The sequence below is a fragment of the Miscanthus floridulus genome, chromosome 16, assembly GCF_019320115.1.
Source record: "Miscanthus floridulus cultivar M001 chromosome 16, ASM1932011v1, whole genome shotgun sequence".
Classification (NCBI taxonomy): domain Eukaryota; kingdom Viridiplantae; phylum Streptophyta; class Magnoliopsida; order Poales; family Poaceae; genus Miscanthus; species Miscanthus floridulus.
In genome coordinates, this window is record NC_089595.1 from 38,227,154 (window position 1) to 38,244,546 (window position 17,393).

Below are 17,393 nucleotides of genomic sequence, written 5' to 3' on the forward strand. Positions count from 1 at the left end.
AGGCCATGTTTAGTTCACTCAAATTCTAGAATTTGGCACTATATAAAAAGAAGATTTCCCGTTACATCAAACTTGTGGTACATGCATAGAGTACTAAATGTTAACGAAATTAAAAACTAATTGTACAGTTTGGTTGTACTTTACGAGACGAACGTTTTGAGCCTAATTAGTCAACTATTGAACAATTATTACCAAATAAAATAAAACGCCACAGTAGCTACAGTGTATGGCCGAAATTTGGCGGCGCCGATTCGGTGGGCATCTAAACATGGCCGAAAAACGAAAATTGTGAGTATAGTACGCTGACTCAGACGTTTCCTCGTGGAAATCTGAGCAGTGAGCAGTACTTCTTCCTGTTCCTAAAAAGACAGGAGGGGCCGGAGCCACCTACTGAGTGGTTCGGACGAAGCACCAGTTGTTCGTCATGGCGCTCGAGCTCCTGCTCCTCCGCCATGCGCTGGTGTCGCTGCTCGTGCTGCTGCTGCTGGTTCACGCGCCCGGCGCGACACGCGCGCGTGACCTGCACCTGGACATGGTGACCTCCACGGTGGCGTCGTGCGCGAGCTGGCGGCTCGGGGTGGAGACCAACAACATCCGGGACTGGTACAGCATCCCCGCGGAGTGCCGGAGCTACGTCCGCGACTACATGTACGGGGACCTGTTCAGGCAGGACTGCGCGGTGGTGGCAGGCGAGGCCGCCGCCTACGCCGAGGGGCTCGAGCTCGGCGGCGACGGGAAAGAGGTGTGGGTGTTCGACGTCGACGACACCACCCTCACCAACCTCCCCTACTACGCCGACACCGGCTTCGGGTACGTACGTGGGTGCTTGTTTGCAGACACTGCGAGCGACCGAGCGAGTCGCTGCAGGTAGTTGCAGTGAACGAACCGACGGCATGATTGATGACGAGAGCCGGCTTCTGCGTACTTGCAGGGCTGAGCCGTACAACGCCACCTACTTCGACGAGTACGTGGCGAACGCGACGGCGCCGGCGCTGCCGGAGGTGCTGGAGCTGTACGAGAAGCTGCTGTCGCTGGGCATCAAGGTGGTGTTCATCACCGGCAGGCACGACACCGAGCAGGAGGCCACCATCAAGAACCTCCGCAGCGCCGGCTACCACACCTGGGAGAAGCTTGTGCTCAAGTACGTAAACGTTTAACAGCCGCATATCCCAACTCCCTCCCTGCGCCTCTTGTCCTCTTGTCAAATTAAAAAAAAAAAGAATGCTGGATGACTGGCTGGAGATTTCTGGGCCAACGGACAGCTCAACTCAGGACCCAATTCATGGGTTAGGATTGCATACAGTACACCACAAAAAAGAAGGATTTTCTACATATATGCATCGCACGTGCTTATATTTCCACCAAATCAGACACTTTAAGATTGGCGGAAATGATTACTCGATCGGCGAGATGCAAGTGGGTGAAGCAAATTGTAGGGTGGCCGAATTTTTAGGAGAAAAAAAGGGAACTATAGTTGACATCAAACAAATGGTATTCAAATGGATCTTCTCCTCCCCTTTTTTCTTCCCAAACAGCCGATTCATTTCCTTTTTTTTCTTTTGTAACACAAATGGAGAGTTTTAAGACGCACCATTTTACTACCCAATTAAGAAACCGTATGTAGTTAAGTTGGTTGTCAATCTAGCAAGCAGTGGCGCAGCTGCAGGATGATGGCCAAATCCTTATTGAACGTGCGTGAACCGCGACGGGTATAGATGTCCATTGGGCCGGCCTGGCCCGGCACGGCACGGGCCCGTGACAGGCACGGCTTGATGGGGGTCGGGCCGGCACTGCACGTCGTGCCTCCCGGGCCATGCCCGAGAGGGCTTCGTGCCTGGCCATTGACCCAGGCACGGCTCTATGGGTTGATTTTCTAGCCGTGCCGGACCGTCGAGCACGGCACATCTAGCGTGCTGGGCTAGCCCGTAGTCCACCACAGAGCCAGAGACCTGAGAGAGGGGGGAGGCGGTGGCGACGCTCGACGCCGGATCCGGCGAGAAGAGAAGGGGATTGGGAGGATTCGGCGGGCTGTGAGGAAGTAGGAGCTCGAGGCGTCGACGGCCGGCGGGGCAGAGCTCAAGCACGCGCGCGCTCGCACCCATGGCGCGGGCTCGTGGAGGGACGGAAAGAGAGGAACCCATGGCGGAGTGGCATCACTGGGGCAGCGCACCACGTCAGCGAGCAAAGCTCGGGGCTGGGCCACCTTGCGTCGAGCAAGGGAGCGAGAGGAGTCGGGGCTTCACTCCCGCGCGCATACGCGTCGAGCGCCAGGACGAGAGGATAGAGAAGTCAGGGGAGCAGGGGCCGCGCGGCGGCGTTGGGATGGAATGTGGAGTTTGGGATTATGGTTTGGTTGGTTTTTTATATATATACCGGGCCTTTTACCGGGCCATAACAAAATAACGGGCCGTGCCGTGCCAGCCCATGTGCCTGGGGTGCGGCCCAGGCACGGCCTGCTCCTTCGGGCCGTGCCAGCCCAGGCCCGCTCACCACGGGGCCGTGCCGTACTCGTTTCGGGCTAAAAAACGGGCTTCGTGCCGGGCTGTCAGGCCACGGGCTACATGGACATCTATAGCGACGGGTGCTGACGCACGGACATCTAGCAAGAGTGTTTCTTCTTCCTTTGGTTCCAGTTAGGGGAGGGAGGCCTCCGGCCTTAGAAGAACGGATCTCGGGGAGCGTGGTCGGCCTGGCGCTGGAGGCGGTTTGACCAGCGGAAAGCAAGGCAACGAGAGCGCCGCCAAGCGGATAGAGAAAGACAACCGGAGGACGGGGTTAGCGACGGGGACGGCCAAGTGCAAGCTTAGAGAAGGACGGGGCGGTGGCTGCGGGTGGTGGGCGGCGAGGTCGTCAGCGGCCAAGGTGGCATCTAAGGAGGTGGCAGTGGCTAGACACCGAGAGAGATAATCGATTGGGATCAGGGAAGAGCAACCTATCAAAATGTTAAGAGCGTACAAAGTATGTTTCAAAAGATTAAATATAAAAAAATTGGACGTGTACAAATGTGGGATTTTGTAATGTAGATTGCTGAAACATGGCACACAAGGATAATATTATAAGGAAAAGGGAAAAAAAAAGGAAGGAACAAACCTAAGTTGTTGGTTTTTTTGTTCCCCACTACGTCCACTTGGCCCATGCTCTCTCTCCTGGTGGGCCTTAATGGGCCGTACGCAGTGCTACCGCGCTAGGGCCATGCACTTTCAGGGCCCAAATCACACGCCCTGCATGCGCAAAATACTCTCGGCCCTGTGTCACCTGTGTTCGTGCCTTGCAGACCGTCGTCCCTGGGTTCGTCGGTGGTGCCGTACAAGTCCGGCGAGCGGCAGAAGCTGGTGGACGCCGGGTACCGCATCGTGGGCAACATGGGCGACCAGTGGAGCGACCTCACCGGCGCGCCGGAAGGCGACCGCACCTTCAAGGTGCCCGACCCCATGTACTACGTCGGCTGAATGCGAGTATGCGATTCCAAGCTCCAATAACAGGCATGCAGGTTATGTCATGTGATGGCATCATCATCATATCTTTGATCGCCTCTGTACTTGCGCAGATGTGAATGTTTGTTACTATTTACTACGTGGAATAAATCGTGAGCGCGTGTGTGCTAATATATGTATAATAGCTTGCGTGATTCGTGAACGTGTGATTTATCATGAGGTCGTCGATGGATGTACCGGCGACCAAACCATTGGGAATGCAGAACACTGTTCGTGCTAATTCATCCTGAGTGAAATCAGTTTTGTTTTTATAAGGAATATATGTGCCTATACGGCTATACGGCTATACTCCTTTGATCGACAGAGGAGTTTTAGGCCTGGTGCTGTACGTGGCAGCCAAAAACAAAGAAAGAAACGCTAGTATCTCCTTGGTAATCCCGGTGTTAGGCACCGAATCAGTGCCTAAAGGGAACTGAGTGGATAATAGGGATAGGATTCAGAGAATGCAGCAAGAATGGAAACGAGAAGAACAGAATGAAGAACAAGACAGGTTTATGGAATTCGTTATCCATTTCATAACCAACACAGAGTTCAGACATTGGCATTTTTACCCGCAGTTACCGCCTACGGCCCAAACGAGCAGACCATTATAAGCCCGCTAGCAAAAGGCCCAACTACTCATTACATGGTCCACTCAGCCCCACTCTTCGATCTCTATTGCCAGCCGTGCTACAGCACCTTCCATCTCCTTACATTCCTTCTTCCTTGAGTTCTAGCCTGTCCCCAAGCTCAGCACGTAGGATCCCGGCGACGCAAATCATGGCTGTCCTTCCATGTCTGCAGCATTGGAGGCAGATGAGACTACTGAACCTGAATTTGAGACACAGTCGAAGCCTCGCGTTGAGTGAACCGCGAATCTAGAAACTGAACCGGCCACCGCGTCACTCACGCGACTGCTGGCCAAGGGCGTGGCGATGGCGGAGCAACAGAGGAGGAGGAGGAGGTGGTGGTGCCCGACGGAAGCAGAGGAGTGCGGGAGCTCATCAGACCGGCTTGGATCTCGCGTAGCCACCGAGCAAAGGCGTGGCGGTGGCGGAACCACGGAGGTGGTGGTGGTGCCACACAACGAAGCCAGCCACAAAGGATCGGAGGACAGAGAGAAACGGCGAGAAGAATTATTGGTCTGATTTTTAGGTAGGTGCCTCTAAAACATACTGCGTTGAAAAAAATAGTTTCTAATTGTGGTGTCTTATGCCATACAAACTACCAAGTGGTTTCAGCACTGTGACTTCCCTATAATAAATAATATATTTTTAGGTAGTTCCTGTGCACGTATTTCAGCGGCAAATTTTACGTTCTCGTCGTGGCCGCGGACGCTAGCACGGAAGCACCTTGCGGTGGCGCAAGACGGGTCGTACAGGTCTACAGTACAATCTACAAGATAGCAACACATCACATGGCGAGCGAGAGCGAGTGGCGTATGGATCGTCCCTGGAAGCACCGTGCACGGGGCCGGTCCATACGCCACTCGCTGTGCATTGTGCTGTACTCCTATAGGAGAGTGGTAGCTAGCTGCATCCAACCACTTCCGTGCCCCGCATTCATGGCGCCATTGACATACCTTCCAAGCTCCATTTCTTCCTAGCTCCGCAGCTTGCTCGTGTCTCCTCTTGAGCCTGGCCCTCCTCCGGCCGATCGGTCCTCCCCGTCATCCAGCTCTAAAGAGAAGAAAAGAGGACAACTTGACACCGTCACCATGTCAACAGCTAGCAATGCCTATCGACAGTCACTTGCCAGCCTGTTTTTTTTTTTTTTTTTACGTGCCTTGTCCTAATAATCGTAAATTTCCAACCAAAATAATATATTTCTCTCACGTAAACCAATCAGATGTCCTTCTTCATGATCCGATATGATCCGACAACCGAACAGGCTCAGGCTAGCTGGCCGCCCAGTTCGTCAGCGACCGTACGCTGTCATGGACCTCCGTACGCTGTCATGGACCGATGGACGAGCAACGCTCCGAGGGAAGTGTTGATTAAACAACATACAAAATGGCGAAATGAACCAGCCGAGAACGAACCAATATTCACCCATTAAGCCGATCGAGGCAGAAAGGTGCAAGGTGCCCCCCCGCCAGATCAGATCACGGCACGGTGACGGTGACCACGCCTCCGGCGGCGGCGCCTGGCAGGCCGAACGGCAGCCCCCCGACACCAACTCCGACGCCGACGCCAATAGTCGCACCCGCCGCGTCGCCGCCGCCGCCGCACCCGGCCGGGCGCGCCCCAGGGATGCGGAGGCAGCTGAGGCCGGCTTCCCCCGGGAACTCGTCGCACTCGGGCTGCGGCCGCTGCATGTCCCGCCCGGGCACGCAGTTGCCCACGAAGTCGAACACGCCGCGGCTCCCCAGCTGCCGGTCGCACCGCTGGCTGATCCCGGAGAAGAAGTTGAAGGACACGGACAGGTTGATGATCCGGCGCAGGTCGCACAGCAGGTCCGGGAGCTCGCCTGTGAGCTGGTTGTGCGCGAGGTTGAGCACCTCGATCCCCGACAGGCAGGAGATCGTCCCCGGGAGGTGCCCCGACAGCGCGTTGTAGCTCAGGTCCAGCACCTGGATGCTGGGGAGGAAGCCCAGCGCCTCGGGCACGCACCCCGTCAGGTTGTTGTTCAGGAACAGCACCTCGCGGACCCGGCCCCCGGCGCCCCCGGCGCCGAACTCGTAGGCCGCCGCCGGGACGGCGCCGGTGAAGCGGTTGTTGGCCAGCGTGATGACGGTGGCGGGCGACGCCCACAGCGTGTCCGGGATCTGGCCCTCGAACTGGTTGTTGTTGAGGAAAACGGCGTCGAGGTCTTTAGCGAAGACCTCCGGCGGGAGCTCCCCGGAGAAGGCGTTGAAGCGGAGGTCGAGGTACACCAGCGACGGGATCAGCAGCGTGGACGCCGGGAACGGGCCCGAGAAGAGGTTGTTGCTCAGGTCCAGCTCCGTCAGGTACTGCAGGTCCCGGAGCGCGTCGGGGACGGCGCCCCCGAGGCGGTTGCTGTTGAGGTGCAGGAACGTGAGGTGCGCCAGGAGGGACACCGCGTCGGGGAGCGTGCCCCTGAGGTTGGCGCGGTTCAGGTCGATGCCAGCCACCACCGCGGACGCGCCGGCGCCGGCGGTGTCCGGCGGCGCGGAGCAGTACACGCCTTTGTAGGCGCACACATTGGCGCCCTGCCACGACGCCAGGGCGCCCTTGGGGTCCTCGGTGACGGCCGCCTTCAGCGCCTGCAGCGCCGTGTACTCCTGGCTCCGCGGGCCCGAGGCGGCGGCGGTGTCGTCAGGGCTAGGAGGCGGCGGCGAGCCGTGGATCCAGGCGGCAATGGCGGCGCCCAGGCCGAGCTGGGAGGTCGGGGCGGGGTTCAGCAGCAGCAGGAACACGGCGGCGGCGACACGGGCCGGGAATGGTGGTGGCCGCCGCCTGGTCATGGCTAACTGTGAGCTGACCGTACCCGGCGGTTAAGCTCCTCTCTTTTTGGCTGTGAGATCTGAGGAGAGTGCACTGCTGCAGAGTGATGATTCTTGTGAGAGAACGGGACGGTGGGGGAGTGGGCGGAGGAGAGAGGTGATCAGCTCCGCTCGGCTGATAATACATTGATTGATCTCCTCTCTCTCTCTCTCTCTCCTCTCTCTCTCTCTAAACCTAATTTAGTCCGTTCGCGGGCCTTTAAACCTAATTTATTTTCATTTAAAAAATATTTTTTTTCTCATAAATTCGTCAAAATTCCCAAATTTCTCAAGCGAACGGGTCCTCTCTCTCGCGCGCGCCGTGTTTGCTTGACAATCTGCTCTCTCTGGACGTCCCTGTCTCTTGCCCCTGACGAAACCACAGCTGGAAGTGGGATGTGATGGGTCATGGGTGTAGGACTGCCTGACTGATGGCGTTCGTTCAGCATTTTGACAACATTGCTGTGTGTCCTGTTACTCATGTGAGTGTACGTGGTACTAGGGCTGTGAGCCTGTAACTCATCCACGGTGTAAAACCTGCAAGTGCATGAACACGAGATAACGGATAGCATCATCATAGACCCTGTTTAGTTTAAAAAAAATCCTCCTATAATAAAAAAAGTATGTTTGACACATGCATATAGTACTAAATGTAGATGAAAAAAAACTAATTGCACAATTCTCGGCAAAATCGCGAGACGAATCTTTTAAGCCTAATTAGTCCATGAAAAGCCGTAAGTGTAACAGAACCGACCAAATCATAAGAACGTAAGTACAAAAACAATCACCGAAGCGATCAAATTCCTGTACTTAAGATCCCATAATCCCGGTAGTCCGGAAACCACGAAGGATTTCAACCAACTCTCGACATACAAACCATGACCGTAGTGATTCAACACAACACATCATTCGTTACAACATTTTACAAGTAGCATTCGAATTACATCCATCAGAGTTCAAATAAAATATTACAAACCAAGTTCGAATGTGCGGAAGCAACATAGTTTAGTACATAACTTCATAGTTTCAAATACATTACTAGATCTGAGTCATGTCCCACAAAAGCATCATCAGGTACGAGAACTAGTAGAGACCGTGCCCAACGGTCTAGTCTTCATCCCCAGCCGGGAGAAGGCAATACTTGCAGCAACCAAAGTAGAACTGGTCATCTGCAATAGGTGGAAGATAAACCTTGAGTACGAGAAGGTACTCAGCTAGACTTACCCGTCAAAACCAGAAATAAAAGACACCAAGGGCCATGCAAGGCTTATGAGGTGGGCTAGCTTGACACAGTTGCATAAAAGAGCTTATAATTATAGTAACCAATTTAAACTTAGCATCAAGCTTATCATCATTTACCTGTCCACTAGATTAGCACCTATACTAGAGCACTCACTTATTAGGAGCAAACAATATTAACCATAGCAGGTATAATAAGGCTGTCATCATCATATCATCATTTTCGAACCATTATGTTATTTAGTGTATCTACATTGGAGATAAGCCCGTCAAGTTCTCACTAACCGGGAGAGACGGCGACTCGAATCGAATTACAACTCAGCTGAGGGGGTATTCCTAACTCTCACCCTGACATACTTAGCAAGGGTAGCCGTGGGCCACCTTTGGAACAACTCAGGAACCAAATTCGCAGGTTCGATCAGCGCCAGCACTCTCAGGGATTACCCTTCTGCCAGGACGATCAGGACTTTTAAATCACCTGCCCTTGGACTCATGCCTACAGCTCCCTTCCGAGGCGCACTTTATACTTATCGACTCCTGGCCTGAGGTGAGCTACTCGGCTTCGTGGTCGGTCTCCAGACCCGGCCAACTAAGAGAGAGGCATGCGTTCAACATGAACAGGAAAGGCTCCAAGATTCAGTCCTTAAGCGACACAGACGGAGTCACTGCAAATCGGCAAGCCTCCGTCCAGTCTTCATTTCAAATTAAGACTGGTTCTTTTCCACGATAGCAAATATAGCCAACCATGCCATATGTATCTTCCTATATCTCGCAGGTGACAGGAAATCACCTGACTTCTACCGTGTTTAAGCAGGGCTAAGCACTACACGAGCCTGAGCTACATAGGATTCAGGGTATCAGTATCTGGACAAGGATTGGATAACCAATGCAGCAAGTGTTTGTATCCAACACCTAAACTTAATGCAATAATATATATGTAACAATAATACTTTAACTGTATTTCGGAAATTAGGAGGCTTAATATGCTCTAGGGCTTGTCTTTCACAAAGTTGCACGGACGGTGATCCGGACACTCAACGGCGACCTCGTTTGGCACTTCTCCTGAAGGCTGCACCTCCTGAATCTCTGATGTCGGCTGCTGCTGCTCGCTCAGTTCCTCAAATTCCAGTAGGGTCACACCCTCCGATACACCTATTGCATGCCGATGCACAAGATAAATATCATGGATACATAAGGAATGACATGATGCTTATGATGAATGAATCACAGTAAGTGTTTAACGAAAGCATCACTGGACACTCGTTTACCGATTAAGAATAACTCTATTCAAATCACTTTAAAACATGTAGCTATCTTAACTTGAAGAACAAGATCAACTTATCTAACTTGCATAACCTAAGATAAAGATGCTCATCTTCAGTTAAAGGCCTAACACCTAGGAACATTACCACAAACTTAAAAATAGTAAAGGCATACTTAAAACAACAGTTAAAGTTTCATATGCACACGGATAGTTTCTTAATTCAATCATAACCAGAGTTCTATAAATTTAAATGACTTGCAAGAGGATATTCTAGAAAGCTTATGAAATTCTCTACAAATCATTTGTAAACATCAAAGCATGATTCTTACGTTAACCAAATTGAATTCCAGTAAACCTAAAATCTGTCCAAAAATGACAGGGTTACTAAATTAAATATTTAGTGATGATACAAAAGTATAATTGGACCAAACCAAGTTTACCAACTTGTTGTGCATACTAGAGGAATATTAGAAAGTATAGTGCCAACTTCTAAATAAATTATTTAACATCCTTTTCTAATTTATTTAGTTAATTAGATGATTAAAGCAATATATAGTAAAAATGTTTAGAAAAATCTACAAAATTTACAGTAGCTATCTCATGCCTCACATAGACTACCATAAAAATTTCAAAGCCATTGGGTAAGCAGAACTTGCTGTACCCAAAATAATAGGTGGCATGTCTATTTCTAGCATAATTAGGAAACCCTAATGAAAAGTGTCAAGAAACAGATTTCATATTTTTTCTAACATCATTCTAGCATAAGAATAGCACTCACCAAATTTTACCTTTACTAGATCTATAGAAAAATTATGAAAATTCACATAAGATCCATCCATGCAAACAAGATAATTTTCTATCTCCTACATACAGTGTCCAAAATATATGAAAATTTAACTACAAGCTATTCATGATATGAGCAGTACACCATAAAAATTTCATGCCATTTGGAGCTACATAGAAAAGATATAATTATCCCTATTTCCTCCATGATTAAAAGAGATAAATAGAAACTCCCATTTTCATAACAGAACATGGCATAAATTATATTTTTAATAGAAACTAGACATTATCATGAACTCAACAAAATTGGAACCACATCATTTGGATCTACCATCTAGGAGATACATATTTTTGAATCTATACACAATTATGTGAAAAGAATAAAACAGAAATGAATTTGAAACCCTAATTCTACTTGCTGGGCCGGCCCAAACAGATCCAGCGGCCCACAGCGCATGCGCAAGCGAACGCCAGCGTGGCCCAGAATGACGTGGCCTAGGCTGGCTCCCGCCTCTGCAGCGGCGACTGACAAAGGCGGTCCCACGGGTCAGCGAGAGAAAACAGGGGGAAGAAAAGGGCGGCGGCGAAGCTCGTCGCCGGCGACTCTTCCGGCGAACCCAACGGCACAGGCGTGCTCCCCACACTAATGCACACCCATCTAAGCCCTCATTTCAAACTCTACCAACCCCTAGCAAGGACGACGGCGTGAATGGCGGACGGCGGCGCGGTTAGACGATGCTCCGGCGAGGTGACGGTGCTACGGGCCTAGTGGCCTGCTCTCTGAGCATCAGTAGCACACGCAGCAGCTAGCGCAAGAGAGAGAGAGGACGGGAAGGCCACGGTGGCGGTTGGCCGCGTGGAGCACCAACTCCGGCGAGGTCCTGCCATGGCGACGGTGGAAGAAACGGCGATTTCGCCCTTACCAAGGCCAAATTGGCACGACGGTGAGGTGGAGGAGGTAGAGAGGAACACGGCGAGGCTCAGGGTGAACTGGGCAACGCGTTTTTGCGGTGGCGCGTGAGCGAGGTGACGGCGGAGCTCCATGGCAACAGTGGCGGAAGCGGCTGCTCGCGGTGGAGACGAAGGAAAGGCAAATGGAGCAGGCGAGCGCGTCGGGCAGGCACTAGGTTACATCTGGAGCTCGAACGTGCGACATGGAGGCGTTGGCAGCGCATGCGTGCCACGCGGTGATCAGTTCCTGCATCGATCGGCCACGGCGTTCACTGAACGTTTTCTAAAACTTTTCGATTCAGTGCTCGATGACTATGACTAACAGCGCGACTTCAACGATCCGTAACTTCCAAACGGTGGCGATCTGGTTCATGGTATAGTTAACAAAATGGAAGACCTAAGTGAGTACTACAACTTCTTCAATTGGAGCTCGAGTTGGTTCGGCCTGGTTAGGGAGATACAAGCCTCCAAACATTGGTACACGAAACTGTAATTCACTTAAGGACTTAGAAAATTTCTAAGTATGAAATCAGCATGGAATTCTGACTTGTGGGCCATGTTTGAGCATGTTCTAGCCATTTTCATGAGATGATCATAAAACAACTTTTGTTCCTTGATAAATTAGCTGCAACTTTGGTAAAGAGTGCATAGCCATGCAAGGTCTCTAAGCTGGTCTTTTGAATCAGTCAAATAGTGGCACTCTAAGGGTAATTTAAAGTCAAACCTCCACTTGAGGGCATTTTGGTCATTTTGATCTACATGAACAATGTCCCAACAATTGCTCTAAGTGTAGTTAAGGTGTATTAGACCATAATCAACCACTTTACACAAGTGCTATACCCATGTCAAATGATCACATGTGATGAAACAACAAAACAAGCAATTCACCCAAATGTTGCAATGCAATGTTTCACATGTTTCATGACTTTGTTGTTATTTTACACTTATCACATTATTACCATATTGCCATGTTTCAAGGTATGAGAAATTCATGTTGCATTCACATGTTGCACCACTACCATTCATAAGCAATCAAGTATGAAACAAACAGAATTTGCAATTGTTGCATATGTGTGTTTCAGTGACAATGGCATGATGACATAGATGATGCATATGTTTATGAAATGACATGCAATTTAGTGAAAGCCAAACACCTAGGGTGTTACAGTGAGTGCTACAGTAACCCGCATGTGCTAATGACCGATTAATTAGTATCATTAGATTCGTCTCGCAGTTTCCTGATGGGTTCTGTAATTTGTTTTTTTATTAGTATCCAAAAACCCCTCCCGACATCCTTCCGACACATCCGATGTGACACCTAAAAATTTTCACCTCCCCAACTAAACACACCCATATGCATATGGTGAAGGTGCAAGAGCAATTGTAGTTTAGAGACTTTCGGATCCCTAGCAAGCTTGAATGTTTCTGTTCCCTACCTGACTGTTTTCGATAATGTGAAGGTGTCAATTCCGTCACATACATCAAAAAAGACTCAAGAAGGCTAACCTTGTCTGGCCCGACAAGCTTTGGTCGCAACAAACACGCCCCTGGACTCTGAATGTCATTCCGGCGTGACCGTTTTGGACCTGAAGTAACGATAGGCATTTTGTTCACCAGGACATGAAGGTATGGATGCTAATGTTGGGAAAAGAGATTTGCTAAAATTCATGTGCCTGAATTTTGCTTACTCGGTCTTTAAATAACTGTCATTTTTTTGTTTGTTTGTGTGTTGTAAGTTTGACTGAATTTTATAAAAAATGCATGCGACATTTATATCTCTAAATAAATTTATTATGTTAATAGATTCAACAATTTATCTAATGATATTAATTATGTACTATAAATATTAATACTTTTATATATATTTAGTCAAAGTTGTTTATCTGGAAGCGAAAACAACAGTTATTTAGCGACGAAGGGAGTAGTTGCCTTTCGGACGCCGGTTATTGCATATATTTACTACTAAAATTACAACTTTAGTTTGTTGTAATTTATGTAGATATAATTTGTAATTTTTCGGCTCCCGAAATAAAAAAACCGTTTGACAAACTACAAACTCGATAAAATCTGATCTATGTTGACACAAAGACAATTAACAATTTATAATTGTTTTTATAGTCCGGTAAGGACACAAATTTGATATGTTATGATGGAAAGACAAAAAAACAAATAACAAAAATAACAATTTAGTTCTACTAGTTGGTTGTACAAAAATGTTGCCTTAAGTTATCTTAAAATTTAGACACCTAAATATAAGAGAAGTGTTGAAAAAAGCATACCAGAGTTTCCATGGATTGCATGGAAAGTTTTTTCCTTTTCTCTTTCGAGGATGGGATCGGATTGGGAAATAGGAAGCTGAACGCAACTTCGGGGGAAGGCATTTTTGTAGCCACATGATTTATCTCGAGATTCGTGCACTAAATACGCTGAAGAAAAATTCCTGTATTTGGAATAAGAAATACTATACCCCTTACCATCCCCTCTCTCTGCTCCATTAAATGAAACGGCCCATCGTTCTCTCTCCATCCAATTAAATGAAATAAAACAACTAATAACAACCATTTGACTTTACCATACAGTCCCCTGCTAATAAGAACCGAACTAATCACAACGGCGGTTTAGAAAGACATCCAAGTTTATGCATCATTCAAGTACAACAATTTTGTGCCAAGTTGATACCACAATCACAACCAGAAGTTGGTGAAAAGATTATGAGAGCAACTTGGCACATTCGCTACAGTAGGTTTCTCAGTTCGGCTGATGGTTTCTGCAGTCGGCTGATGCTGTTTTATTGTGAGAAAAAAATACTGTAACATGACTAATAAGCCGGGCTGATAACTTCAAGCGAACAGACTGCACCAGAAAATAAAAAAAAAAACAGAGAAAAAACTTTCCCAACTTGAAGCCTTGAATTGAAACTTGTCGTCTATAGTCTGCACATTTCGACTAGGCAAATTGCCTCTATTATCCATCATTTGAAATAGTTCATGCAGCATGTACTCAAACACACTTTGCGTTGTGATGATTGCCTGTTTGTACCAACTACCAAGCAATGAAATGATCAGATTGCAAGAAAAAAAATATCATACAAATAAATCAATGCGTTTGTTTTTCAAAGAAAATTCGGTAGGTTGTTCAATAACAATGTTTATAAATGAAAAGTTTAAATTGTTATGACTAGCGTATAAGGGCTCCCGGTCGAGGGAAGATATAGTTGAAGGTAGGAGGATGAGGATTAGAATTTCATTCCATTGCTTTGTTAGAGAGGAAGCTTCGGCAAGAATTAGCAAGTGCATCACAAGGAAAAGTGCTACTCCAGCTCAGTTCTTTTGCCCAAATACACTTTTCTTCGGCATTTCAAGCTTGAAAAGCTACACCACGTACAGACAATAAAATGGGGGAAAAATGCTTGCATGAAGGACCAAAAATTGTGCAAAGTATTGAACCCAGAACAACATGTGCAACAAAAATAGAGAGAGAATAAGAAAAGGGCCAAAAAGAAAGCTGACAAGATCTCTTTGTCCAATCTCTTTGCTCGTCGTGGATGGACAACCATTAGGGTGGGTACTTCACTAGTTTCTGTAACCAAGAATTAGACTTGGAGATTAACCAAGGTAACCCAAATTCGAAAGAAATAGAACTACGGTAAATCTGAAAGAAATAGAACTACGGCATTAGTGAAGAAGGAAGTATATTATCTCGGATGGAATGATCTGATTTGGCCAAGCACCCAAGAAAGTCGGAGATGGTCTGGGAAGATGGTAGCCAACCATGATTGACGGCGAGTCTGACCTGGTGCGCCACTAGATTTGCCGGCAAGGAAGATCGAGAAGGCCGAGCGCCGCCCGGATCAGGCCGGTCCGATCGGATTGCATGGAGACGTTGGCTGGCCGTTCTATCTTAACATCCTCGAAATGTAGTACTTGACCAGAACGGGAAGACCTCCAAAAATCACGTGATATCTTACTGAGTATTTCTTATCAAGAGAACCAACTGATTCTTGTTGCTACACCTGAAATCTGATAGATCATAGATTATAAACGACCTGACAAAAAAAATTCCCTGATCCGGCCGACTAGAGCGCATCGTATAGACTGGATGTTTGTTATTTTCGACCTGCAACAATCATCAAGCCTAAAGATGGCAATGGGGACCCGCAACCCGATACCCGACGGGTATTTACTCCATTAAGGTCTAAATATAGACTAAACACACTACCCACGGGTACGTAAATGGACTAAACCCTTCACCCATCGGGTACGTGGGTATGGGTATATTCCAGCAATCCCCGTACCTGTTTACCCATGGGTGAAAAATACCCAGCCAAAAACTAAATAAGCCCACCAGCCCATAGAAAACCCTAGGTTCACCCGTTGGTCCCGCTTGGCGACTTGGCCGCTGGAGCCCTCGACCGCTCGAGGGAGGCTCGACACCTGGCCTCCCGCCGCCGAAAAAATAGGCGCGTGAGTAAAGCGTGTCGTTACCTCGTCTCGATGCTGGCAGCCTGGCACCGCAATCACCACTCACAAAAAAAAACATCGCCGCCGTCGAAAAAAAACTACGTCGCCCGCCCGCCCCTCGTGACCTCGTCTCGGCGTCTCGTGTATTCGCATCGCATCGAAGCGCCAGGAACTCGCCACGCCATGCCGGCGACGGAGCAACTCGAGCAAGAACGGTGATTGCCCTGTTCCCCTTCCCCTAATCCCCTTCATATCATATTCTTTGCACTTGCAAGTGCAGCACTGCAGAGGCGCTCGGCCCTCCGCGCTCATTTGCCTCTTTCCCCCGCACTAACCAACTCCTTCACTCCGGCGTCAAGGGATTTCGTGGAGGTCCTATAGGATGGTGTCCACCTGAAGCCGCCCAGATCTCGAGCTCGTCGACGCCATGAACACTCTGAAGCTGCAAGATCGAGAGGTCCAAGTTGAAGTCACCGCCGACGCTCCTGCAGCGGATCCGAAGAATGGCGCCGACGCCGCCAGTACTCTTGTATCCAAGCCCAAGAACGGGAACGGCGCTGCTCATACATCCAAGTCCAAGAACACCACCACCAAGGAGAAGAAAAGGACCGGGGTTACTACGGCCGTGGAGAAGACGAAGCAAAAGGACGGCTGACCCCCTCTTTCTCTGGCTTCATCTCGGGAATGTGCTGCTGCTCCTTTTGGCCACCGCTCCTCTTCTACAGCCACATCTTTAGGTGGAGGTGGTGCAGTAACTAATACTCGGCCTCCTAGTACTAGCCGCAAGTTGCTGCAGCTACTGATGTATGTAAACCCAAGAATAATAGTGCTAGTGCCAGATTGTATTTATTCTGACTATATGCTTCTTCTAGTTTAAATGAACCAAAGCATATCCTGCCATGTCTGTCAAACCCACCATATCACCATGTCTTTACTTTCAGGTTTTGTTTATTGGCATGCCTAAATTTTTTTATTTCATCTTGACATACAGAAACATTTTACTATGGACATCATGACGATGCATGCATATAGGCAATATAGCATTGCATTCAGTTAGTATACCGCTAAAATAACTTTATTTTTTCCTATTTTTAGTGACATAGCTATCCTAGCTCCTCAGTTGTACTGCCGTGTTGTGCAATTACCAATTCCCCTATGTAAGCAGTTCAAATAGAACAAATTGAAAGATTTTGCTTGTTTCCCATGTCCTGCCATACCTGTTATGTTTGATATTTTTTATAGCATATCTTTTTTTATTAACATTCATTCTTATTATGTCATACAGATTGAAAAAAATGAGTACTAGCTGTGATAGCTAGGGTGGACCGGTCGGCTGTTGAATTGTTGATTTTCATGTGCATGAATAAATTATTGGCGGGTACAAGTGACCCGCCGGGTATGATTTACCCGGCCGGGTATGGGTCTGGGCAAAATTCCCTACCCATGACGGGTATGGGTATTCTGGCGGTACCAAATTTTTATGGCGGGGATGGGTCCGGGGTGGCCATACCCGATGAGGATTTACCCATTGCCATCCTTAATAAGCCGGGCACTAGCTATATTTCTTGACCCAAAACCCAACCCCAACACTTGAAAATCCTTAAAACGTAACCAAATTTGATCGGGTGAGTGCGGATAAAAAAAATGTCATCTGACATCAAGCTTGGATTGAGCTAAGACTAAGATCGGGTAAAAGAAGTGATAGGGTTTTTTTTTGGAACGACCTGACACTTGGTCTTTCTAGTTGTTGTATACATAGACATGCAGCTTGAGCAGTT

The 17,393-nt window shown here is 48.4% G+C and overlaps 2 protein-coding genes across 2 annotated transcripts; one reads left to right on the forward strand and one right to left on the reverse strand.

Annotated features, from left to right (window-relative positions):
• The first annotated feature begins 295 nt into the window (after nt 1–295).
• Nucleotides 296–3,748, forward strand: LOC136512287 (acid phosphatase 1-like). Its single transcript, XM_066506254.1, has 3 exons — nt 296–810; nt 932–1,141; nt 3,275–3,748. Exons 1-3 carry the CDS (start codon nt 425–427, stop codon nt 3,447–3,449), a joined length of 771 nt encoding a protein of 256 aa, XP_066362351.1. The 5' UTR covers nt 296–424; the 3' UTR covers nt 3,450–3,748.
• A 1,330-nt stretch (nt 3,749–5,078) lies between these two features.
• On the reverse strand, nt 5,079–7,107 carry LOC136513330 (leucine-rich repeat extensin-like protein 4). The gene has a single exon (XM_066507317.1). The coding sequence runs from the start codon at nt 6,898–6,900 to the stop codon at nt 5,578–5,580; it is 1,323 nt and encodes a 440-aa protein (XP_066363414.1). The 5' UTR covers nt 6,901–7,107; the 3' UTR covers nt 5,079–5,577.
• Between the last annotated feature and the right edge of the window lie 10,286 nt (nt 7,108–17,393).

Excerpts from the sequence above, each read along its gene's own strand:
- LOC136512287 (XM_066506254.1), top strand. The coding sequence starts at position 425 with ATGGCGCTCGAGCTCCTGCTCCTCCGCCATGCGCTGGTGTCGCTGCTC. Across the intron at positions 811-931 it reads TACGCCGACACCGGCTTCGG|GGCTGAGCCGTACAACGCCA; the intron begins GTACGTACGTGG and ends GCGTACTTGCAG. Across the intron at positions 1,142-3,274 it reads TGGGAGAAGCTTGTGCTCAA|ACCGTCGTCCCTGGGTTCGT; the intron begins GTACGTAAACGT and ends CGTGCCTTGCAG.
- LOC136513330 (XM_066507317.1), bottom strand. The coding sequence starts at position 6,900 with ATGACCAGGCGGCGGCCACCACCATTCCCGGCCCGTGTCGCCGCCGCC.